Below are 26,164 nucleotides of genomic sequence, written 5' to 3' on the forward strand. Positions count from 1 at the left end.
ATATATATACCAAGGTTTAAGAACTCCTACTAGGGAAAAGTCATTTTTCACTTTGTAAAAACAAACAAAACCCTATTTTCGTTACACTATGCATGAAAACCATTTTACCTTATTCGCAAATAGTAGACTTATCAGGAATGTAATCACTGCAGAAATGGTATGTGTTTTGAAGCCTAATTCGTATGCAGCAATGGGACTGGTTATCGCTAACAACAAGCTTCATCAGCTTGACTGATGAAGAGCCACAGGTTAGTGTGACTAAGAGAGATATTGGACCCATAGCCAAATATATACCTGAAATCTCAGAATGATGGTCAAGTTGAGTAGGATGATTAAAAAAACAAAAAGTTGGAGAAGTCTAGAAAAATATTTCTCTATAAAAAGGCAAATCACCATGGTGTCCTTATTCTAGTACATTTTACTTTACTGGGATTTTTGTTTTGCTCTTTTTATTTCTAGATTTCTTTCCAGCCAGTTTTCAGGCAACATTTTCTCACCAAGAAGGACCTCATTAAAGCTCTCGTGGAGAATATAGATATGGACACAAGTCTCATTCTGGAATATTGCTGGTAATTCTTTAAAACTTAGTGGTATTTTTTGCTGTTAGCTTAACATACTGGAAGTCCTTACTGCAAGAACACAATAATAAAGTTGATTATTCCTTTTTTTTTTTTAAAGATTTTATTTATTTATTTGGCAGAGAGAAACACAGCGAGAGAGGGAACACAAGCAGGGGGAGTGGGAGAGGGAGAAGGAGGCTTCCCGCTGAGCAGAGAGCCCTATGTGGGGCTTGATCCCAGGACTCTGGGGTCATGACCTGAGCCGAAGGCAGACGCTTAACAACTGAGCCACCCGGGCGCCCCTAAAGTTGATTATTCCATGTGGTCCATGGACCTCTGATGTTTACTTTTGTTTATCCCCAAACTGAGTAAACCCCAGAACCAGATTAAATTCTTTTAAGTTATCACCCTTTAAGTTCACTGCTAAGTGTTTCCCCAACTTGCCTCATGATGAGCATCACCTGGGGTACCTGATGGGGCATCTGGTCTAAAATACAGATTCCTGGGCCCCTCCCCAGTGGTTCTGACTCAGTAGATCTGGGCTGAGGCCCAGGAATCTAATCCTTAATAAGAAGGAGTTCCAGATCCCCATGTTCAGGAAAGTTTAAGAATATTGTTATGAGCAATTGAACTTATAAATCAGATTAACTCAGGTAGGGTCATCTTAAATTAAGACATAATGAAAAATATGATTTAGGGAGAATTTTTAAAAATAATAAGTGAATAGAGAAAACTAAGACTGAATGTTTTGTTTATAGATAAACAGTTCAGTGTGATGAGTAGGAATAAATAATCTCAGGCATTTATTTAATAAATAGGATGACCAGTTTGCTGTCACATTATCAGTTTCAAAGTTCTTTCACACATACCACCATTTAATTTTTTACAATTTTTATTGCATATTCTCACCAATCTATGTATGAGAAAACAAACCCCATATTAGGTGACCCGCTCAAGGTCAAATAATAAGTGACTGCTTTTAAAATACTAACAGTGCTATAACCCTCATCCAGTTGGTGACAGATGAGTGAAGTCTGAGTTACTGTTAAGAGCACACTTCCTCACCAGGCAGGTCTTCCTGTGGACAGAGGAGAGGTTGGTGAGGACCCTGGCTGCCACCGTCCTGAACCTGAAAGTCAAAAACTATGGACTGCTCCTAGCTCTAAGTAGCTCCAACTAACTGTACTTTGAAATAACAAAACCATGCCATTCTTCAGTTTGGACTGCTACAAATCCAGAATGGGGTGCACACACTGTCTTGTTTATTAATTTGAACTCCTGGTAGATTTTTGCGTGTGGTTTTGTTGTACTGGGCCCTTTTCTGAGATGTAAATAGCTAGAATAATGTCAAGTTCATTTCACATTCTTGTTGCTCGTGTGGCATTGATGATTTGTATTTGTGTGATAGTGACACTTTTACCCCAAGGAGTCCAGCTGAATAAATTTAGATGGCCTTTAGAATTTCAGGGAATGACTTTAAAATGGTCCTTCTTAAAGCTTTTCTTGATATTTCAGTTATTCTGTGCAGCAGATTAAACTACCATCTTTTTTTTTTTTTTTTTTTGACAGAGAGATAGAGAGAGAGCACAAGTAGGCAGAGAGGCAGGCAGAGGGAGAGGGAGAAGCAGACTCTCCACTGAGCGGGGAGCCTTACGTGGGGCTCGATCCCAGGACCCTGAGATCATGACCTGAGCTGAAGGCAGCCGCTTAACCGACTGAGCCACCCAGGCGCCCCTAAACTACCATCTTATTGATAGGGCTTAAGACATTGGAATTGTCTCTGTCTATATTAATCTCATTCTTAATTTTTAAGTCTTTATTATTTTTCTAATTCAGATGGAACATATTAAAATCAAAGTTCCACATAGTCTCACCCTTCAGGAATAATCACTGTTAAAAGAGTTTGGCCTATATTGTTCTTTTATTTCCCCTATGCAAATGCTAGCATGCATTCTTTACATTCCTCAAAAACAGAATCATACTTTACAAACCATTTTGTAGCATGTATCATTCACTTAGCAAGATGTCTTATAAGACTGGTACATATAGCCCTTCCTCATAGCTCTTGAACTCTGGTATTCCTTTGTATGAATAAGTTATTTAACTAGCTCCGTATTGATGGATGATTGAGTGGTTCTCAGTTTTTAAATATTACAAACAGTTGTTGCAGTGGACATCCATATATGTATATCTTGGTGACTTCTGCGAAGTGTATGAAAGTGGAATTGCCCTATTAAAGGAATTAAATATTTTCAATTTTATTACAAATTTCTCTCCAGTATTGTGCCATGTCAACATGGCTGCCAAGAACAAGATCTGATTTTTTAAAGGCAGTAATTAACTCTGATGGCAGGTATATGATCTGATAATGAGGCTGAGCAATGAGAGGGTTATTGGAGTCCCGGAAGCGTGTAGGGGAGAAATTGTATGGACACCCACGCATGCGGGGAAGTTAATGTGTAATGGAATACTTCTTTTAGCACATTTCAGTTAGACTCTGATGCAGCTCTCCAGCTATTCATCGAAACACTGCTACACACCAGTGCCAGCCAGAGCCCGGGAGACGCGAGCACGCAGTCCGCAAAGCAGCAGCACCCCAGACTCCTGGCCAAAGCCCTGGAAATGGTTCCTCTACTGACGAGCACAAAAGATTTGGTCATCAGTCTTAGCGGGATACTCCACAAGGTAGATGAATGGGAAATGAATGTATCGGGCCACACCAGCCGTCCCTCCTTCCCTTAGTCTATTTAGAGACGTTGAGCAACAAGCTGGAAATGCAAGTCCTATATTTTTTTTAAAACTTTCAATTTTGGTAATTTTAGATTTCTATCTTTTTAATAATTTAATACAACAATTTTCTGGTCTCTTTTTTTTCTGAAAAAAGAAATAACCTTTTTTTTTTTTTAAGATTTTATTTATTTATTTGTCAGAGAGCAAGAGAGCAAAAGCAGGGGGAGCGGCAGGCAGAGGGAGAGGGAGAAGCAGGCTCCCTGCTGAACAAGGAACCTGATGCGGGACCCGATCCCAGGAGCCTGGCTCGGACCATGACCTGAGTCAAAGGGAGACACTTAACCACCTGATCCACCTGGGTATCCCCAGAAATAGCCCTTTTTTTTCAGATTTTTGAAAATAGTACACATTCTTTGGAAAGATCAAAGTAGAAGTATAAATTAAAAAGTGACATTTCTCTATAACCCCATTCCCATAGATAAAAATGTTAGTAGTTTGGTGACTATCGTAGGCTAAATATCCTATCCTGTTACTCTCTTTTTATGACAATACACATCTTCCTCATTTTTAATATGTATTAATAATATGTATTATTCCATGGTGTGGAAGAAACATACTGTATTTAACCAGGCCTTTATGGATGGACATTTAAATTGTACATTTCACTATTATAAGTTGTTACAGTGAGGGCATCTGGGTGGCTCAGTTGTTAAGCATCTGCCTTCGGCTCAGGTCATGGTCCCAGGGTCCTGGGATCGAGCCCCACATCGGGCTCCCTGCTCAGCGGGAAGCCTGCTTCTCCCTCTCCCACTCCCCCTGCTTGTGTTCCTGCTCTCTCTCTCTCTCTCTGTCAAATAAATAAATAAAATATTTTTTAAAAAGTAAGTTGTTACAATGAAAATCTTCATATATATACATATTTGCCTTCTTGTCTGATTATTTTCTTAGGAGATCTTTATGAGAATTAAAACTTTTAGGTTGAAGGGTAGTTTCTTGGGGGAGTAGAAGTGGATGGAAGGGTGAAGAGGATTTTAAGACTACAAGAAATACTTCAGTTTTATATTTTGCCTGAAAATCAGCTAGAAATAATATAGACTTGCTCAAAAGTTCTAGGTACTACAGAAATCATCTTCCCACTTAGTTCAGTGTTGTTATTCTTGTGACTTTATTTGGCATTTAAGAAATGGAAAAAAAAGTAATGGTGTGTGGGCAGAAACAAAGAACAAAGAGAATACTTCCTTTCTCTTTATGAACATATATAGATGCCACCCAATTAATTTTGGCATTTCAGTATATGATTAGAGCAAGAAAGCAATCCTTTGAGAAACTTTTGCTTGGAGGTCCACACTTTCAGTTACATCATTTCCAAGAAAAGGTCCATTTCCTCCTATTATACTTTTCCTATCTTAAATGGAAGACATAGAATTCTAGTGGCGCCTGGGTGGCTCAGTCGTTAAGTGTCTGCCTTCGGCTCAGGTCATGATCCCAGGGTCCTGGGATCGAGCCCCGCATCAGGCTCCCTGCTCAGTGGGAAGCCTGCTTCTCCCTCACCCTCTCCCTTTGCCCCTGCTTGTGTTCCCTCTCTCAATGTGTCTCTCTCTGTCAAATAAATAAATAAAATCTTAAAAAAAAAGAAGACATAGAATTCTAATTAAAACATCTTACAAGGACGCCTCGGTGGCTCAGTCAGTTAAGTGTCTGCCTTTTTTTAAAAGATTTTTTTTATTTATTTATTTGACAGATAGAGACACAGCGAGAGAGGGAACACAAGCAGGGGGAGTGGGAGAGGGAGAAGCAGGCTTCCCACAGAGCGGGGAGCCCGATGCGGGGCTCGATCCCAGGACCCTGGGATCATGACCCTAGCCTAAGGCAGGCGCTCAACGACTAAGCCACCCGGGCGCCTCTAAGTGTCTGCCTTTGACTCAGGTCATGATCCCAGGGTCCTGGAATCGAGTTCCGTGTCGGGCTCCTTGCTCAGCAGGGAGCCTGCTTCTCCCTCTGCCTGCCATTCCCCCTGCTTGTGCTCTCTCTCTCTGACAAAAAATAAATAAAATCTTTTTTATAAAATCTAAAAAATAAAAACAATTTACAAAATTATGAAATTTTGATATATATATTGTTTCTAGATTTTTAGTACCCTAGGAACAGCTTCCTTTTTAAAGTCACTTTGGAAACATTTTAAAGAACATTTGTTTATCCTGATAGAACTAATAAAGAGCTAATTTTGAGGTAATAACATTTCAGGGTTTTTTTGTTTGTTTGTTTTTGAGGGAGAGAGCACCTAAGCAGGGGTAGGGGGGCAAGGGCAGAGGGTGAAAAAGAATCTTAAGCAGGCCCCACGCCCAACATGGAGCCAGACACAGGGCTCAGGGCTCGATCTCATGACCCTGAGGATCATGATCTGAGCTGAAGTCAAGAATTGGACGCTTAACCGACTGAACCACCCAGGTGCCCCCATTTCAGTTCATTTTTAAAAGAATAATCTAATCTAACACCATAGTGCAGTGAGATTTTATATTTGTAATCTGTGTCGATTACCATAATTGAATAAAACCATCTCCTGGCCTGACCATCTTCTTAAGTTTTGATATATTTTTACTTTTATACAGTTGGATCCCTATGACTATGAAATGATTGAAGTCATCCTAAAAGTTATAGAAAGAGCCGATGAAAAGATAACCAACATTAATATTAATCAGGTATAACTAATATATTATACATTTAAAAATTATCTTTATGCTTCTTTTTGGATCATTTACAGAATTGCAGTCACATAGTATCTTTCTGGACTATCCTTTATGCGTTCTATTTTATTCCTGTCCTCTTCTTTGAAAGGGATATAGAAGTAAAAAGACTTCTCATGCTCTCTGTATTTTATTATTTATCTTAATCCTGTTCTTGCTTTACTAAAGCAATTTAAATTTGTCCAAGAGCATGAAGTCACTAAAGTACTGATTTGAAAGAATTAAAACAAAATTTTTGTGATTCAGAAGAAGGGAAAAAAAAATAGCATGTGGGACCCATAGTTAGATTCCACTTTCTATATTAGTAGGTAGGACTGACTCAATTCTAGTGCTTTCAGTAACTTTTTAGTCTTTTCTAAATTTTGGTCATAGTAGCTTTTATCTCTTTTTAAATTGGAGTTTAAAAATTTAAAGACAATGGGTTGATTCAAAAGGTTTTACAAGCCCCAAAAATATCAGATATAAGCTCAAGAAATGTAAGGGATATAGAGGATTAATTTTAGATCTACTGCCTATGTATTTAAAATGAAATAGGGTATTTTTGAGATATCTCAGACTGTTCAAACAGGGCATGAGGAACTGTCAGACTCATAAACATCCCACCAACAACAAGGTTCCATTAGTTTCTCCGCACATAATTTCTTTAATCATTGTATAAATTATGGTTTTGGTTTAGAAGGATAACTTAAGAGGTAAAACTACAAAAGCTTTTGGTGTATCTTTATGAAAACAAGACCTTCTCAGGAATGGAAATCCATGATGCTATCAAGTTAGACAATTCAGAAACAGGATTGTTTTAATCTCATGGGAAATTACATTTATACATATATATGTGTATATATATATTATATATATGTATATATATATATTTTTTTTTTTAGGCATTGAGTCTTCTGAAACATTTGAAATCATACAGAAGAATATCTCCTCCAGTGGACCTAGAATATCAGTATATGTTGGAGCATGTGATAAGTTTGCCATCAACCGCCCAAACTAGACTGCCTTTTCACCTAATATTCTTTGGCACAGCACAGAACTTCTGGAAAATTCTCTGTATGTTCCTTAACTTTTGAATATTACTGAATAGCCAATTTTTTTTTTCTTAAGCAAATCATATTCTTCTTGTTTCCTTTTTAGCTACAGAACTCAGTGAAGAATCTTTCCCAACACTGCTCTTAATTTCTAAATTAATGAAGGTAATGGGTTGAGACTTTATAAGACGTATCTTTATACCCTCTCGTTAGCTTAGACCCTGTGTAGAAGGATTTTGTGCTGCTTTCAGGTAAACCCTTAAAGGTGCGCATATAAATCAGCCTTAACTTTTCTTTTCCTCTCTTTGAAGTTCTCTTTGGACACTCTGTATGTGTCTACAGCCAAGCATGTTTTTGAAAAAAAATTGAAGCCGAAGCTCCTGAAGTTAACACAAGCTAAATCCTCAATGCTGATTAACAAGGAAATAACTAAGATCACTCAAACCATTGAATCCTACTTACTGTCTATAGTTAACCCAGAGTGGGCTGTGGCTATTGGAATCAATCTTGCCCAGGATATCCCAGAAGGTACGGATTCTTCCTCTAAATGGGCTCAAAATGGTTGGCTTGTTGTTTTGAACTTGCAGTTAAAAAAAAAAAAAAATGGACTTCTCTATCTTTAAGGAGAGGCATTTAAAACTATCGATGGTAGTTAAAAATGTTATGTGTGCCCTCTGTCTTCACTTGGTGCATTGCTGACATTGTTAAAATTTGCTGAATGTTGAAAAGGCTCCAGTGAAGTCAGCAAGGCTCCCTGTAGCTTATCAGGGTGCAGGGATGTGGGCGCTCTCCACCTTGTTGGTAGGGATAGAAATTGATGCTTCCTAATATCCACTCATACTTCTAGTAATGAATCGTTACGTGTTCTTACATAACCAAACAAGCACACAAACTCAGGCACACGCTGCCATGTTTTTAGTTGTAACAGAAATTGAAAATAACTATTTTTTTTTAAATGTTCATTTGTCAGGAACTTGTTTAAAAAAATAGAGCATAGGGGCGCCTGGGTGGCTCAGTCGTTAAGCGTCTGCCTTCAGCTCAGATCGTGATCCCAGGGTCCTGGGATCGAGCCCCGCATTGGGCTCCCTGCTCGGCGGGAAGCCTGCTTCTCCCTCTCCCGCTCCCCCTGCTTGTGTTCTCTCTCTCACTGTGTCTCTCTCTGTCAAATAAATAAATAAAATCTTAAAAAAAAAAAAAAACAGAGCATATTCATAGAATGGAATACTATGTGGTTGACTTGGAAAGATAGCCAAGGAATCTGTATGGTGAAAACAGTGAACTGTATGTACTACATGTATGATCTTACTCCATTGGGTTAAAATGTGTGTGTCCTTCTGTCCTGTTTAAATTATTTTTTTTACTCTGAGTATGTATTCTCATTTTAAAAAAATAACCTTTTTAATTTGACTCAAATACATTTGTCTTGATTAAATTTGCTTATAAATCTCTTTGTCTTTTCAGGTTCCTTCAAGATGTCCAGCCTGAAATTCTGCCTGTATCTAGCTGAGAGATGGCTGCAGAATATCCCCTCTCAGGTGTGTCTGAACTGCTTGGTGGAAGGCTCCTTCCTCTCTCTTTTCACTTAACTCGTGCTCCCCTGGTGAACCTTCCCATCCCGCCCCGGGGACAGACGTCTTGGAGGGTTGGATGCCTAAAATGGAGAAAGATTAGGGTTTGTGTAGCTCCGTAAGGTTGTAACTAAGGCAGGGAAGGACCTTGATTGATAAGGATGAATTCTTTGCCTCACTGAGGTTTAGAGATTAACATTTTCCTTTCACTTGTGATTTTTTTTTTTTTTAAAGGATGAAACACGTGAAAAAGCAGAGGCTTTGTTGAAGAAGCTTCATATCCAGTATCGGCGGTCAGGCACTGAAGCCGTGCTCATAGCCCACAAGCTGAACTTGGCAGAGTATCTGAGAGTCATAGGAAAACCCGCACACCTCCTTGTCAGTCTGTACGAAGACCCGAGCATCAGTCAGCGAATTCAGAACTCGTCCGGCAAAGACTATCCCGGTGAGGACAAGACGCCGCTCATCTTTCTGCTCAAGGAGAACTATCATTTTGATTCCCAGTTATCTTGTATTGAAAGCTTGGGTTTTTCTTCTTCTTCTTTTTTTTTTTTAATTCTTTATCTTGAATATCTTAGATATTCACACAGCTGCCAAAGAAATTGCTGAAGTTAATGAAATTAATTTGGAGAAGGTCTGGGACATGTTGTTGGAGAAGTGGCTATGCCCGCCCACAAAGCCTGGGGAGGTGAGTCCATTCTCTGGGAGGATCTGTTGTTCTGTCTGTTGTCCCGCACTGACAGAACTTCTAATGAGTGGCTCAGACTCTTAGAACAAGGAACGTTGGCTCCTTTTAATACCTTCTGTTATCTGATGAGTTTTAATGAGGTTTTTTCCTTTTTCTTTTCATTTAAATATTGTTTTGCAACTATTTTACCTTTTGGTGATTCTAGATTAACTCTTGTGTAAAAGAAGTGGCCTGTTCTTAGGGTCATGTGATTTAACTTTTTAGTTGAGATCATTTTATTTTTATTTTTTATTTTTATTTTTTTTTAAAGATTTTATTTATTTGACAGAGAGAGACACAGTGAGAGAGGGAACACAAGCATGGGGAGTGGGAGAGGGAGAAGCAGGCTTCCCACAGAGCAGGGAACCCGATGTGGGGCTTGATCCCAGGACCCTGGGATCATGACCTGAGCTGAAGGCAGATGCTTAACAACTGAGCCACCCAGGCGCCCGAGATCATTTTAAATATACGGAAAAGTTGCAATAGTTGAAAAGAATTCCTGTACACCCTTCACCCAGTTCCATCAATGTTTAACATTCTGCCATATTTGTTTCACCCTATAATATATATATATATTTATAATATTTCTCTGGACCGTCTGAGAATGAATTGCCTATGCATGCCCCTTTACCCCTTAACAAGTTTGTATTTCCTGAGAACAAGGCTTTTCTCTTAACCACACTATCATTATCAAAATTAGATAATTGAAAATTGATACACTATTGATATACCACAAACATAGGCTCAAATCTATGATCCATGTTACAATATAATGAATTGTCCCAATAATGCTCTTTAATAGCAATTTCCCCTCCCCACTCCTTCGCTGGGACCAGGATGTAGTCTAGGACGATGCATTGCATGTATTTGTTGTGTCTCTAGTCTCTTTTAATCTAAAACAGCTCCATGGGTTTTCCTTGTCTTTTATGACACTGATATTTTTGAAGAGTACAGACCAGTTATTTTATAAGCTGCCTCTCAGTTTGTGTTCGTCTGATATTTCCTCATGATAAGATTCAAATGATGCAGTTTGGGCTAGAATCCTGCCTAAGTGATGTCGTGTCCTTCTCAGGGTATGACATATGGAGGCCTCTATCTATTTGCCCCAATAGGTGATGTGAATTTAAATAACTTGGTTACGATGTTGTCAGTGTCCCTATTAACATAGTTATACCGTATTTCTTTTTGTAACTATTAGGGGAGGTATTTGGAGACAATTTAATAACTTGCTCCTCTTCAAACTCCTTTCCCCACCACACATATAACCCGATTTAGCATCTACTGATGATTCTTACTCCAGTCTGTTTTGACTGATGGGATATTGATGTTTTTAAAGGGCGCCAGCCAGTTGGTTTGCAAAATGTCTTGGTCTCACGATGTTTCTCATGATTAGATTCAGGTTGTGTCTTTTTGGCAAGAACACCGTATAGGTGATGTGTTCTTTTTAGTGTATCACATCAGGAGGCACATAGTGTCAGTTTCTTAGAAATAGTGTCATTAACGTCTAAATTTATGCTGGGATTCGGCATTCCAAATGCAGAATTTTCTGTACTGCTTCTGCATTTTCAGGCAGAACTCAACCAGAGAGACTTCCTCTATCCAACTAGGCAGATATGCTTGAAAAAAAACCTATTTATAAACAAATACTATAACTGAAATGACATTAGATTTTTTTTTTTTTTAAAGATTTTATTTATTCATTTGAGACACAGAGATACAGAGAGAGAGAGAGAGAGAGAAAGCATGAGCAGGGAGAGAGGCAGAGGGAGAGGGAGAAGCAGGCTCCTCGCTGAGCCAGGAGCCCGATGTGGGGCTCGATCCCAGGACCCTGGGATCATGACCCGAGCTGAAGGCAGACGCTTAACCATCTGAGCCACTCAGGCGCCCCTGAAATGACATTAGATTTTTAATTAGTTTTTATATCCCTTGGTATTCATTGTAACAAGTATTTCTTTATTTATTAAGTGTTTATGAAGAGCAAGGACTGTGCTTTATTGGACATGGTTAGAAGCATAGCTAGGCCACATAGAATCTGGTTGACTCAGAAACCAGCATGTTTGAACTTTTATGTAAATTTGGAGACCTGAATGACAGCATCTTGAGGCCAGGAACTGTGTCTGTACCTAGTACCTTGCACGTGGCTTTGTAAGTCCCCGGATATACCGAATTACTGAACGACTCTTTAAAATCCATGGAGTCCTTTCCTTTTAAAAATTATCCAATGACTGTGAGCAGCAGGAGGACAGGAACATTTGTTTTATTCACTCAGGCCACCCTTGTGCCTGGAATTGTGCCTGGCACGTAGTAAGTGCTCAGTAAATATTTACTGACTGAATAAATGTGAGGAAACCGTGTTTTAAAGGAAAAATCTTTTCATAAAGTGATGGGTTTTACTCTGATTTCTTCTATGTAAACATAATTCTGTATATTGGGTTTTTCATCTGATTATATTAGCTTATATAGTCAGCAAACTTGGTAGTTTTTTTATTTTACTTTTTTCACTTTTTCAAAGAAACCGTCAGAATTATTTGAACTTCAAGAAGATGAAGCACTACGAAGGTACTTTTTCTTTACTTACATGTGCCTTTATCTTATTGCCCAGTAAGAATCTTACAGTAAATCTGCCAGAGGTTGGTTTTGAAAAGACTTTGTTCATGTAACTTGGGTCAGAGTCTCTGAGAAGAATCATTCCGTTGATATATGGCCATGAGTATGTACAACTGTCTCCAGTGGAATAAATAAGAAACAACCAAGATCCAGAATTTCTGAACCCTCAGTGAGTCCCTACTAATGTTGAGGGTTCCTAGAATACCTTTAGCAAAGAAAGCACCTCAAGCAAAGGAGAACTCTCTTTGCTAGGACTCTGGCCCCAGACCCCTATGTATTCTCTCACCCTGGTAAGCTGGGCTGGTTCCCGTATGGGCCACCAGGATTCCTTTCCCCTTCTAACCTAAGACTGAGACCTAGGAAGGCACATTGGTTTCATCTAATGTGCTAAATCTGATTGGTCATGGCTTGCCAACTGTGTCTGGGCCCAGATCAAAAAAGATGTGGTAATCCATTAATGATGCTTGGCACAGGCATGGGAGAGGGAGTGGTGACATGCACGCCAGCTTTTTGCCATTCCTGCTCTAGACCAAAAGTAGGTCAAGTAACTTGTGAAGCCCTGCATCAGCCTTGGAGATCTGATAGTGAGAGAGGATAGGGAACGGCAAACCCAAGAGAAGAATTTCTCCTGGTTTGGCCAGAGCTGGCTTACCACCCCCTCCAGTCCCTCCTTTCCTGTGGACCCCACCTTGTCCTGCTTAGTCGTTCAAACAAAGGGGCACCTTTGTCTAAGCAAGAGGTAGATTCATCCTGCAACATCCAACTGAATCAGTCACGATGGAAAGTCTTAGAGGGAAACAATTCAAAGAGAGAGAAGAAAAAATGAAAATCCTAAGGAGATCTCACTTTATCTTAGTCAAAAGGCCGAGAAGTGATCCTAAGGAGATCTCAAAGGGATACTTCATGCCAATTTTGTAACTTCCTGCCTTTTCCCACTGAAAGTTCCATCCTCTCCCTCCTTTGTACCCCGCCCACCATGTCCATCTTACTCTCCTCTGGAGGGGGCTGTCAGGCCTGAGTCTAGAGGTTGAACACTTAACAGGTCCTGTGAATTAAAACAGAATTTTCCATGTGTCCAATGTACTTTGTAGCTATAGTTTGTATTAATTTCTTAAATAGAATTTATTTATTTTTAAAAAGTATTTTATTTATTTATTTGACAGTGAGAGAGAGAACACAAGCAGGGGGAGCAGCAGAGGGAGAAGGAGAAGCAGGCTCCTTGCTGAGCAGGGAGCCCAATGCGGGGCTCAATCCCAGGACCCCGGGATCATGACCTGAGCCTAAGGCAGACGCTTAATGACTGAGCCACTCAGGCGCCCCTTAAATAGAATTTAAATTGTCAGATTGACTAGCTGATAGATGAGAAGACTGAGGCCTAGCATTTATTATTACACTTGACCTTAGCCAAAAGGCCGAGAGGCGATTAGCATTTATTATTTTTATTATCTTTAGCTATGATTAGAACTCAAGAAAAGATTAAGCATCCATTAAAGGGAAAAGCAAAAATGCCTTTGACCCATAACCCTTCAGGCCCATGTTTGGGATGCCTAGTGACTTTTTCTAAGGACTGTAAAACAGGTCTGTTGTTTGGGTAATCTATCACTAAATTAAAATCTAAATGTAATTTAAAATATTTTTTCCCAGAGTCCTGTATCTCCTTCAGTCTCGTCCAATTGATTACAGTTCAAGAATGCTGTTCGTGTTTGCAACATCAGCTACAACCGTAAGCCCTAGACACGGAGTCAAAACTCATCTTTGCATCTCAGCTTAGCATTTTTTTCCTGCATATTTTACCATGCTTGATATCATTAACAGATGATTAAGATAATGTTCACTTATTCAAAGTAGTGCATATCTTACTTCATAATCAGGATTGTAGTATCTGCAAGCCCCATTTAGTGCTGGCTTCCACAACATCCTGTTTGGCAAACTGAACCTATTGACAGTTCCCACGGTTATCTGCATTCGTAGTTATTAACTCCCTGGTTAGGCAGCATTCCTACTACCAGGGGCCCTGCAGGACGGGCTGCACCCTCTAGTCATGCTCCCTCCCTCCCCACTAAACTTTAGCTACACTAAACTTTCCCTTTTCCCTAAAGGCAACACCACCTCTTTGGCCTTCAGGCTTTTGCCTGTGGAACTATTCTGAGGCAGTTGAACGGAGGGAGAGAAGGGGTGTAGAGCCAGGAGGCAAATGGGTCTTGGATAGAAGGAGAAAAGAGGGGAAATTTGAGATGCTGGTTATATGTCCTCGACAGCAAGAGGGGGAGAACATCCCTTTTATCTTTCCTTGCATATTAGTTTATCTGATAGTCATTGCTTCAGATCAAAATGGCGTTCCGTGAAAAGTGCCCAGTTCAGCTCACGGCTCATATACGTGCTTTTCCCTCTAAAACCATCTGCAGTATGCTCTACATGTGCTTCCCATTTGGTCACCTAGAACATTGACGAATACATTTTAATTAATGAATATGTATTCGGGTGTGAACTCGTTAATGTATTCAAGAGTTGAGGTTTCATAAAATTAATTTTTACTGCTCCACCAAGAACCTTGGTAAGTGGAAGTCACCTTTGCTCGGCAGTGAAGAACGCCATGGCAGCGGCTAGCTGTTCCTACCCTGACTGGCCCCAGCGGTTTTACCCACCGGGGCGAGTATCAGTGCAGTGTCAAGGCAAAGAACGTCTGGAATCATTGTGAAAGTAACTTTGACCCTTTCCCACTTGAAAGAGTCTGAGGGAGGCTTGCCAGGGGTCCATGAACCACACTTTGAGAACCACTGGTTCCCTAAGGGCAAAAAAAAAAAATGAGGTTTCTAAGCTGAAACCCATGTAGGCAGCCACAGCGTACGTGCGTCTCTACAGATCTGCTTTGGTTTTACAGACCCTGGGTGTGCGCCAGTTAACTTTTGCCCACAGAGCACGAGCTCTTCAGTGTCTCCTGTATTTGGCCGACAAAGAAACTATAGAATCTCTCTTCAAAAAACCCATAGAAGAAGTGAAGTAAGTAGAATTTTTTTTAATTGTGTTAAGAAATGGGAAACATGGGGCTCCTGGCTGGCTCAGTCAGTAGAGCATGTGACTCTTGATCTTGGGGTCATGCGTTCAAGCCCCAAGTTGGGTGTAGAGCTTACTTTAAAAAGAAAAGAAAAGAAATAGGAAGCAGTTGGTTCTTTGGAAGTGTACATTAAGCCCCTTAGTTTGTAAGAGTGCGTTAGAATAGCCGTGTAAACCTAGTTCTGCTGCCTGGAATGTCCTCGCCATTTTGGCAAAGGGGACATAAGCCTCTGAGAACATCTTGTTTCCCTAGTTTTTTGAGGCATTTAGGAACTGAGTGTTTTCTTGATCTTGTTCACATTGATTTCTTTCTACTGTTATATTCAGTGAATATATTTAGAAGCCTAAAAAATAGACATTTAAAAACAAACAGACCTAATATTGCCCTATGGTGGCTTTTATCTTAAATGTAAATGTGGTCTGTAAGAATGATTCCCATCAGTGCCTCTGTTTTCCAGATCTTACTTGAAATGTATAACTTTTCTGGCATCATTTGAGACTTTGAATATCCCCATCACATATGAATTATTTTGCAACAGTCCTAAAGAAGGAATGATTAAGGGTCTATGGAAAAACCACAGCCATGAATCCATGGTATGTACTTGGAGCTGTCTGAGGGTGGGTCCACCATCTTCTCTGATGCGCCGTACTCACTCAAATGCCTGAAACCAGAGACACTCTTCATTCCTGAACAAGCCTACTGCTCTGAGACCATTTCTACTTCCCTATCCTGCCAGGTGACATGCAACTTGGAGGGTCCCCTTACGTCTGTCCTTTAAAGCCTAGGGCTTGATCCCCACCACCAAGAGGACACTTCCGTAGTCCCTTCCCAGGGCCTGTGGGTCCTCATCCAGATGGGGAGAAGAGACTGTCCCTGTGCCAGGAGGGTTGTTGCTCCTCTTCTCGTTGCCTGTGGGAATTCAGTCTCTGAGGCAGTTGGAGCCTAGGGTGAGAAGGTTACAGGGCCAACAGGCAGACTGCTTTTGGGTAGAAAGAAGGCAGCAGGGAAAGTCCAAGATGCCGTTTGAATCCATGCCAGCAAGAAAGAAAAAGAATAATCGTAGTCTCTTTTTTTCTTCGCTGAAATTAGGCAATAGACACACCTAGATTATAAGCATATTTTGTGTGTAGCCGCACTACCTTTTCCACAGGTGGTTTGATTCCCTGGTATCTTGAAGCAGTATGATTATTATTATTTTTTTAATTTATTTTCTGCTTCAGGCAGTCAGGTTGGTGACTGAACTTTGTTTGGAGTACAAAATCTATGACCTGCAGCTTTGGAATGGACTCTTGCAAAAGCTTCTTGGCTTCAATATGGTAAGACCCCATGCCCTGGACTGTAGTCTGTGTGAAAGCTTTTGCACAGCAACTCTTAAGCATTCTGCACGGATCCTTGTGATTGAGCAGATGTACGCTGCAAACATTCACTCTCCTTGGGTTCGTGCCAAACTTAACTTGGTCTTAGGCTAGAGGAAGTGCTAACTCAAAACTGACATAAATTTCGCTGGAAACAAATGGAAGCTTCCTTGACCTTTTCTGATATGTGTGATGTAGTAAGTGAACTTCCCTGGTCGTTCTCATGGTAGATATATTTTACTGATACTTCTTTTGAAAATTTAAGAATCTGATATTTCATGTTGAAGTTTTCCATTTTGGTGATTTTCTCAACTGTATTTTTTTCCCCCCAGATTCCTTATCTAAGGAAGGTTTTAACCGCCATCTCTAGTATCCATTCTTTATGGCAGGTATGTAGTTTCCTGAAGTAAATTTTATAGAATTTAATCCTTAGGGGCACCCGGATAGCTCAGTTAAGTGTTGACTTGATTTCGGCTCAGGTCTTGATCTCAGGGTCCCGGGATCGAGCCTCATGGCACACTCTGCACTCAGCAGGGAGTCTGCTTGAGATTCTCTCTCCCTCTGCCTCTCCCCCACTCGTGTACACTGTACCCGCTTGTGCGCTCTCTCTCTCTCTCAAATAAATAAATCTTTAGCAACAGCAACAACAACAAAAAGAATTTAATATTTATACTTGATGGCCTTGTGGCTGCCGGGTACATTAGGTTGTACCTAATATACAACCAGCTCCTCAGACAGAACTGATGTCCTGTTAAAACGGCTCCGAGAGGGGCGCCTGGGTGGCTCAGTCGGTTAAACGTCTGCCTTCGGGCTCAGGTCATGATCCCAGGGTCCTGGGATCAAGCCCCACATTAGGCTGCCTGCTCAGTGGGGGAGCCTGCTTCTCCCTCTCCCTCTGCCTGCCGCTCCCCCTGCTTGTGCGCTCTCTCTCTTTCTTTCTCAAATAAATAAAATCTTTAAAAAAAAAAAAATGGTGCCAGGACCCAGAGTACTTGGCTCAGAGGTCACCTCTTGGAGGACCTCGCCAACCCCAGCCCTCCAGGCCTCCTGAGCCACACCTTCATGCAAGCTCTCCAAACCCAGGCTCTACCGTAACACCTGTCACAGTGTAATTTGTTGTGTTACACATTTGACTGCCCCTCCTGGACTTGGAAGATCTTTAAATCAGATACCATGTCTTATTTATCTTTTCTAAATTTCACAAGTTGTGTACCATATAATCATTATATAATGTGGAAATATATCATCTATTCTTAGCTTAATACATTAGAACAATATAGAAACATGCTGAGTAAAACATGAAAATTCCCTTACCATTTCCCATCAAAATTATCTCCCCAGAAGTATCTACTGTTTACACTATGTTTTCTTCTAGAACTTTCCTATTATCATATAAGCACGTGTGTGTGTGCGTCTGTATGTGTGTGGGTGTGTATACATTTTTGTACATATAAATGCAATGAATTCTAGATTTTTTTTTTCCCCACTTAACGTTGGTGCCTCAGAGACTGTTCCATACAGCACATAGAGACCTATTTTCTTTTTTTAATTGAGATATAATTCCCATGTAAAATGTACCCTTTTAAAGCGTACAGTTAAGGGGCACATGGCTGGCTCAGTGCGTGGAGCTCGTGACTCTTGATCTTGGGGTCTGGAGTTCAAGCCCCACACTGGGTGTAAAGATTACTAAAAAAATAAAAGTTTCAAAAATACACCAATAAAATGTACATTTAAGTGGTTTTTAGTATATTCACCACGTGCAACCATCACAACTCTCTAATTCTATAACATTTTCCTCACCCCGAAAATATACCCATATCCGTTAGCAGTCAGTCCCTATTCCTCCCTCCTCCAGCTCCTGGAGTGTCTGTGCCGGGCATGTCATGTCAGTGGAATCATGCAGTACATGGCCTTTTGTGCTCCCTTCACTCGGCATCATGTTTTCAAGGTTCATCTGTGTGGTAGCAGATGTCAGGTCTTCATACCTTTTTACTGCTGACTGAAGTTCACTGTATAGACACACACAAGTTTTATTTATCCATTCATCAGTTGATGGATATTTGAGTTATTTCCCCTTTTGGGTTATTAAGAATAACACTGCACCGTGAACATTTGTGTACAAGTTTTTATGTGGGTGTATGTGGGTTTTTTTTCTTGTGAGCATATACTTAGGTGTGTGGGATTGTTGGATCTTATGAGACCTCTACATTTCATCTTTTTTTTTTTTTTTTTAAAGATTTTATTTATTCATTTGAGAGAGAATGAGATAGAGAGAGAGCATGAGAGGGGGGAGGGTCAGAGGGAGAAGCAGACTCCCCGCCGAGCAGGGAGCCCGATGCGGGACTCGATCCCGGGACTCCAGGATCATGACCTGAGCTGAAGGCAGTCGCTTAACCAACTGAGCCACCCAGGTGCCCTACATTTCATCTTTTTTGACATCTCATTACTTTTAACTTTTATTCTCTATAATAAGGAGTAAAATGTACTGTAAGTCACTTAACCCCTCCCCTATGAGTGGAAATTTATGTTGTTGCCTTATTCATTTTTTGAAATCTTTTCTCTTGGGGTGCTTGGGTGGTTCAGTCGTTAAGCGTCTGCCTTCGGCTCAGGTCATGATCCCAGGGTCCTGGGATCGAGCCCCGCATCGGGCTCCCTGCTCCGCAGGAAGCCTGCTTCTCCCTCTCCCACTCCCCCGCTTGTGTTCCTGCTCTCGCTGTCTCTCTCTCTGTCAAATAAATAAAATCTTTAAAAACAAACAAACAAAAATGAAATCCTTTCTCTTGTCTGCTTGCCCCTTTCCTGTGGCTCTTACACAATGTCTGGCACACAACGGTGTAAGTTTTTTTTCTGAGTTGGATTCTGACGCTGTTTTCCCCCCAAATGAAACCATAATGTATCAGCCAAGGTTGTATAATATGATCCTGAACTATACAGTTATGAAGAAAATTATCCAAGGGCCCCTGGCTGGCTCAGTCAGTACAGCATGCAGCTCTTGATCTCAGGGTCATGAGTTTGAGCCCCACGTTGGGTGTAGAGTTTACTTTGAAAAAGAAAGAAATTAAGAAAGAAAGAAAGAAAGAAAAAGAGAAAGAGAAAGAGAGAAAGAAAAAGAAAGGAAGGGAGGTAGGGAGGAAAAGACGGAGGGAAGGAAAGAAAATTATCCTAAAATCTAACCATCTCAAACAGGAAGACACCAATTTATGATTTTGGTCTTAGCATTCAGAACATAAGCTCTAAGCATATAGTTCCGTGATTGCAAAACCAAGAGAGTTCATGATACCCCAGGCATGAATCCCATAATGTGCTTATCTCCCCAGGTTCCCTACTTCAGCAAAGCTTGGCAGCGTGTGGTTCAGATACCCCTACTTTCAGGTATTTTTCTCTCCCCTGAAACACTGACAGTAGCATTTTACAGCTCTATACCTGTGTGTGTGTGTGTACATTATTGTTGTTTATTTTCAGCGTCTTGTCCTCTGAGCCCCAGTCAGTTATCAGATTGTTGTGAGAGTCTCGTCACTGTTCTAGAGTAAGTAAAATACTTGTTTTCCTACCCCAAAAAAGTCATATATATTGCTTATAAAATTCTTTTCTAATAAACCTGTCTTTCAAGTAATTCCTTTTTCTTGGGAAGTTAAGCACACCTCTTGTTTTTAAGGTAAACTGTCTCTCATATTTTTACAATGTCTACTTTCCACATGCAGTGCAGCTAGTAAATGGATAGTCAGTAAGCGTTCTCCATAATTAGTTTTAATGTATGTACAGAGTACTTTTACGACTACCCTAAATCATGCAGTGCTGTCTCGGAGGTTTTGAGTCTCCTGAGAATGTGTCTTTAGGCATGTGTGGGCTTTCAGACATAATCACAGCAGCAAGAAGTACTCTGTGTTCCAGTAGGTGGGTTATTTTATTCCACGAAGAATGTCATGAAAGACTCGAGCTACTCATTACTAAGTGTATGTTATGCCCCAGCATTTTAATGCTTAAAGTCATTGAAAGCACAGTCAGGTAGCAAATTAATTTAATTTAATTAATATTAACAAATCCATGTGTTCTCTCGAAGATGTCCAGTTTCAGATGATCTCGACATGGTTGGAGTAGCCAGGCAGTATGTCCAGTTAGAGCTTCCGGCTTTTGCACTGGCCTGTCTAATGCTCATGCCCCACTCGGAAAAAAGACATCAGCAAATTAAGGTATCTTCGCAAATTATTCCTCTGGGGCTGCCAAAACAGAAGGTCCCATACTGCATGTCCCCTGCAGAAGGGTTGCATTTTCTTTTTACCATACCTGCAAAGCATGAGTACATCAGTCTGAGGGGAGGGGTGGTTTGTATGTAGGTTTAGCAGGAGGTAAACCTGAAAGGTAGGTCAGGGTCTATCTGAGAGATGCCTTAAGAGGGATTTGGACCAGGGCGCCTGGGTGGCTCAGTCAGTTAAGCGTCTGCCTTTGGCTCAGGTCATGATCCCAGGGTCCTGGGATTGAGCCCCATGTCGGGCTCCCTGATCAGGGGGGAACCTGCTTCTCCCTCTCCCACTCCTCCTGCTTATGTTCCCTCTCTCGCTGTGTGTGTCTCTCTCTCTGTCAAATAAATAAATAAATAAAATCTTTAAAAAAAAAAAAAAAGAGGGATTTGGACCTTGTTCTTTATCTGGTGGAGGTGGGGGAACATCAGTTTTCCTGGAAGAGGAAAGTGAAATGCTCAGGCCCTGTTTCAGAAGGAACAGTCCATGGGTTTGATCAGAGGAGAGAGGAGGCAAGAAGGGAAGAGTGGGAAGCTGTTGCACTTGACTGGACGTGGATCACACTGGAGCCTGTGGACGGGCGGGAGAGGCTGGAGGGCACTTGTCCCTGTATCAGGGTGGTGGCAGTGAGTGAACTGGAGGGAGCAGCATGACTTAGTGATTGCACGTGGGAGTTAAGGAGAGGGTTTTGTGTGTGGGTGTCTGACGAGGGAGCCGGGAGCATTTTGAGGACAGAACTTTTAAAAAATAACTCATTCCCTTTACAGTACAGAACAAAGAGAACAAAGCACTTGGGAATGTTTTGCGGGATTTCCCCAAAGGTAGATAAGCCAGTAGATAGAGATCTATATAAAAGAACACGCATATTTTTTTATCTGTCATTTGGTCTATTCATTGCATTTTTTCACAGCCATCTGTGCTTGTCTTTGACTTTGGGTTTTGGTTTTTGTTTTTTTTTTAAGATTTTATTTATTTATTTGAGAGAGAGAATGAGATAGAGGGAGAGAGCATGAGAGGGGGAAGTGGGAGAGGGAGAAGCAGGCTTCCCGCCGAGCAGGGAGCCCGATGCGGGACTCGATCCCAGGACTCCAGGATCATGACCTGAGCCAAAGGCAGTCGCTTAACTGACTGAGCCACCCAGGCGCCCCTGGTTTTTTTTTTTTTACTATTCATAAACTCATCCATTGATGCTTTTCAAAATTTTATTATTTAAATAGATTCCTTTTGGCACTTAGAATGACAAAATGCTTGTTAAACAGCTCTTGCTGTTACAATAGGTATTTGTAAAATGTCTTCTTCCTTATTTGCATAATTTTTTGTTACATGATAGAGGTGGTTTTTTTCCTATAATAGAAATTCTTAAATATTCCAAATTTAAGAATGAAAACCTTTCAGATTTAACAGAAATTAGTAGTAATAGCACTTTTCCATTAATTGTGTTTTTGATTTTTTTTTTTCCTCTAGAATTTTCTGGGCTCATGCAACCCTCAGGTCATTTTACAGCAATTAGAAGAGCATATGAATACTGGCCAGTTGGCAGGATTTTCACATCAAGTAAGAGGCAAAGTTCATTTCCTTTTCGCTATGAAAAATTTGATCTTAGAGGTAATAATTTTCCCCAAATCAAAATTAAGCTGAAAACTACTATCTGTTTGGCAATATGTAAAATTGTTTTGCTTTTATTAAAACTTTAGTAAATTTTTTAAAAGGCAGAGACCCCTCTCTCTTATATGCTACTGTACTCAGTGGAAAATTTATAGCCTTAAATTTGTTGTAAGCAGATCTTCCTCATAAAAAGTTCCAAAGTGCTTAACAGCAATTACTTCCTATTGATTTAATCTGTTGCTAAAATGGGCCAAAACATCTCCCCTTCCCCACTTCATTAAAAAAGAGGCTTAGTCACAACACAATGCTAATTTAACTTGTGATTGTAAGAAACTTTTGGGTATTGAATAAGGCCTTGGAATTTCGCACAGTTTTAATATAACGATACCTGTTATTCTATAGATTAGAAATCTAATTCTGAATAATATCATAAGTAAGAAGGAGTTTGGGATTTTGGCAAAGACAAAATACTTTCAAGTGTTGAAATTGCACATGATGAATACCAACAACATCACTGACCTGGTAAACTATCTGGCAAGTGAATTAAGGTAAGTTAATTAACAAACAAAAACACCTTACTGTAGAATTTTCTTAAAATTTACCTTTATTTTGGGGGTGCCTGGGTGGCTCAGTCGTTAAGCGTCTGCCTTCGGCTTGGGTTGTGATCCCAGGGGCTCGATCTCAGGACCCTGGGACCATGACCTGAGCCGAAGGCAGATGCTTAACAACTGAGCCACCGAGGCGCCCCTCACAGTCCTGCTTTACAACCTGAGTTACAGCTTTATTCCTTAGACACTTGCTCAGAGAATTGGGGGCTTTTATGTAATACAATTTTTGCTAAGCTTGATTGTCTAATTTTCCTGCACCCACAAGTTTGGAAATCAGCTTCTTGGGTTAGGGTTGGGAATGAATTTGGAAAGTGAAAAGGAGAAGGGAGAAATGGCTGGTACTAAGGAAGGGCAGCCCGGTCAGGACGGAAGTCTTTCCTGGGCCATCCCCACATTTAGTCTAACTGTGGTGGCCACTTGGGATGCGTCCCTTTCTCATTACCATGCCATGCATTTCCTTCTGCTTGTTTAACACTTGTGATCCAACCAGAGCTACGCATTGTCCTTTATAAACATAATTTTTTGAGATATAATCAATATATATACATATAGGCTACACATATTTCAAGTATGCAGTTTGATAAATTTTGACGTATATATCCCCCTGTGAAGCCATCACCACAGTCAGGATAGTGAACATATTTATCACCCCCCCCCCCGAGAATTTCCTCATGATGCTCTTTTTCTTTCCAATTCCATAGTTTAGATGAAGCTTCAGTCTTTGTAACTGAATATTCAAAGCATCGTGGGAGACCTGTACCAGCAGACACCGCTCCCTGTGAAATCCTGAAGGTAAAGCTGGCCCACTATTACTTGGGTTCTAACCTGACACCATTTATATTTTTAGGGTCTTGACATTGAACCAACTTGTTCTGGTGTTGTGGAGATAAATGTATTTTTATGTGTAACTGTGTATATTTTTGTATTTTGCTTTTTGTATACGGGGGTCATAGACAAGAAATCAAGAGGCCATGATTCTACTCTCTGGGCAGTGTGGCCTCGGGCCAGTCGCTGAGCCTATGCGGGGTTTAGTTTTTGGATCTGGACCACATGGTCTCTTGGGTGCTTTCCAGCATTACAATTCCTCATAAAGTCTTATTTTTCATGTTGAAGCAAATGAAAAACTAAATTTCAAAAAGCATTGATTAATGTTGTGCTTGGGCATTAATTGCTTTTAATTCTTCTCCTTTTTAATTACCAAAAACATATGTTCACTATAGAAAAAAAAAATTTTTGAGTGACACCTGGGTGGCTCAGTTGGTTAAGCATCTGCCTTCAGCTTAGGTGTGATCCCAGGGTCCTGGGATCGAGTCCTGCCTCGGGCTTCTTTCTTAGCGGGGAGTCTGCTTCTCCCTCTGCCTTCCATCCCCACTGCTTGTGCTCTCTTTTCCTGACAAATAAATAAATAAAGTCTTTTTTAAAAAAAGAAAAAATTTTTGTAAGAGCCAAAAACAAAACAATCCCTAATCTCTTGAAATCTCGCTACCCAGAAATAGGATCACTGTTAATAGGATTTTAGTATACATCCTTCCAAATGTTTTCATGTGTAAAATATGCATATATATTATTCTTACTCCTATCCTTAACTTAAATATAAGGTAAAATTTTTTACTTCTATTTTTTTAAGATTATATTTTTTGGGGGGGCACCTGGGTGGCATAGTCAGTTAGGCATCTGCCTTCAGCTCAGGTCATGATCCCAGGGTCCTGGGATCGAGCCCCGCATCGGGCTCCCTGCTCAGTGGGGAGTCTGCTTCTCCCTCTCCCTTTGCTGCTCCCCTTGCTTGTGCTCTCTCGCTGTGTCTCTCTCTGACAAATAAATAAATAAAATCTTTATTTTAAAAAAATCTTATTTTAAAAAAAATTTTATTTATTTGTCAGAGAGAGCAAGAGAGCATGAGGAGGGGGAGCGGCAGGCAGAGAGAGAAGCAGACTCCCCACCGAGCAAAGAGCCCAATGCGGGACTCGATCCCCGGACCCTGGGACCATGACCTGAGCCGAAGGCAGATGCCTAACCGACTGAGCCACCCAGGGCGTCCCGATATTTTATTTTATTTTTTTAAGTAATCTCTACGCTCAGCGTGGGGCTCGAACTCACAACCCCGAGACCCAAGAGTCGCATGCTCCACTAACTGAGCCAGCCAGGCACCCCTAAAATTTTTTACTTTGATCATGTTTTGGTAGTTTAGTAAACCTAATTAAATTATTGTGGGGTTTTTTTCCCCCTCCTTTGGTCCAGATCAAGCATGTTAAAATAAGCCTGCATTTTGTTAACTTTCATTAATAACTTCCCTTGTTCACTTCCAGTCTGTTGTGTTCAATGGCATAAGATTACTTTTTTTAAAAGGGAGATTATTGATTCAGGAGACAAATTTGTGGCCCTTAAAATGTATCTGTTTTTCTCTAGTCCTATTTGTCTAAATGCCAAATAATTTTATATGTGGATGTTTAGCAATACAGTTAAGTCTTCAGTTTTATAGTTTATCAGACTGTTTTCTATTGAAAAAACTAAATGACACTAATAAAAATGCTTCTGTGTTTCTTCCCATTTAGATGTTTCTTAGTGGATCATAGTGGATCATCCAACCTTTTTTAAGAACAAAGGGAAGCTTGGAGTCTACTATTAACTAATCATATTTATTACAGTTTTAAAATTGTACAACTGATATATTATAACTTGTCAAATATTAACCAGCAAATAACAACTAAGGTGCTTCATAGCAGTATGATTATCCCATAAAGAACTCATGTCTTGAATTAATAAACCTTTTCTTTACCAGTCACTGTATAACTTGTGGAGACTATTGATCTTTTGCACCCCATATGAAGGAAACTAAATGCAAAAATACTTCGCTCCCTCCACAAGATAAACAACTACTTATATCCTGTATCTTCATATACAAATAAGAATAGTGTCAGTATTTTTAATGTAATTCTAGTAAATATGTATCTAAGTTTTGCAGCAGACCATATCAATGGCCAGCCTGAAAAATAGAAACCACTCTAGCTATTTCAGGCAGAGAAGGATTGGATGCCAGGAATTGGCTGCAAAGGTGTTAAAAGGACTGAAAAGCAACCGGGAGATGGGTGGGGAGGGGTTGGGCTAGAGAGGCAGAGGGGAAGGGGCTGTTAGCTGAGATCTGGAGGCTGCCGCCCCTGGGTTGGCCCCCCTCCCCCGCTTTGCAACACTGAGCTGGGGGAGCCACTGCCAGGCCACCACCAGAAGAGAAAAGAAGCAGGTCTTTGCTTTTTCCAACCTTCTAATTCTCGTGCCAATGCCAGGAATGACAGAACCAAACCAGAACCCGTTCGGCCGCGGGTCGCAGGCCGTCAGCGG

General features: G+C 40.5%; 1 protein-coding gene across 1 annotated transcript in view; it reads left to right on the forward strand.

Annotated features, from left to right (window-relative positions):
* KNTC1 (kinetochore associated 1) overlaps positions 1-25,865 on the forward strand; it is a 75,434-nt gene extending 49,569 nt beyond the window's left edge. The window contains exons 43-64 of the mRNA XM_032431306.1: positions 460-569; positions 3,041-3,245; positions 5,900-5,989; positions 6,916-7,087; positions 7,172-7,230; positions 7,377-7,593; positions 8,527-8,600; positions 8,868-9,078; positions 9,212-9,321; positions 11,873-11,919; positions 13,612-13,690; positions 14,849-14,967; positions 15,480-15,615; positions 16,243-16,338; positions 16,710-16,766; positions 19,695-19,749; positions 19,840-19,903; positions 20,438-20,567; positions 22,080-22,169; positions 22,623-22,768; positions 23,530-23,620; positions 25,381-25,865. Of these exons, the coding sequence (XP_032287197.1) occupies positions 460-569; positions 3,041-3,245; positions 5,900-5,989; positions 6,916-7,087; positions 7,172-7,230; positions 7,377-7,593; positions 8,527-8,600; positions 8,868-9,078; positions 9,212-9,321; positions 11,873-11,919; positions 13,612-13,690; positions 14,849-14,967; positions 15,480-15,615; positions 16,243-16,338; positions 16,710-16,766; positions 19,695-19,749; positions 19,840-19,903; positions 20,438-20,567; positions 22,080-22,169; positions 22,623-22,768; positions 23,530-23,620; positions 25,381-25,401 (2,379 nt within the window). The 3' untranslated portion in view covers positions 25,402-25,865. The remainder of the gene's footprint in view (positions 1-459; positions 570-3,040; positions 3,246-5,899; positions 5,990-6,915; positions 7,088-7,171; positions 7,231-7,376; positions 7,594-8,526; positions 8,601-8,867; positions 9,079-9,211; positions 9,322-11,872; positions 11,920-13,611; positions 13,691-14,848; positions 14,968-15,479; positions 15,616-16,242; positions 16,339-16,709; positions 16,767-19,694; positions 19,750-19,839; positions 19,904-20,437; positions 20,568-22,079; positions 22,170-22,622; positions 22,769-23,529; positions 23,621-25,380) is intronic.
* The last annotated feature ends 299 nt before the right edge of the window (positions 25,866-26,164 follow it).

The sequence above is a fragment of the Phoca vitulina genome, unplaced genomic scaffold, assembly GCF_004348235.1.
Source record: "Phoca vitulina isolate PV1807 unplaced genomic scaffold, GSC_HSeal_1.0 scaffold46, whole genome shotgun sequence".
Taxonomy (NCBI): Eukaryota; Metazoa; Chordata; class Mammalia; order Carnivora; family Phocidae; genus Phoca; species Phoca vitulina.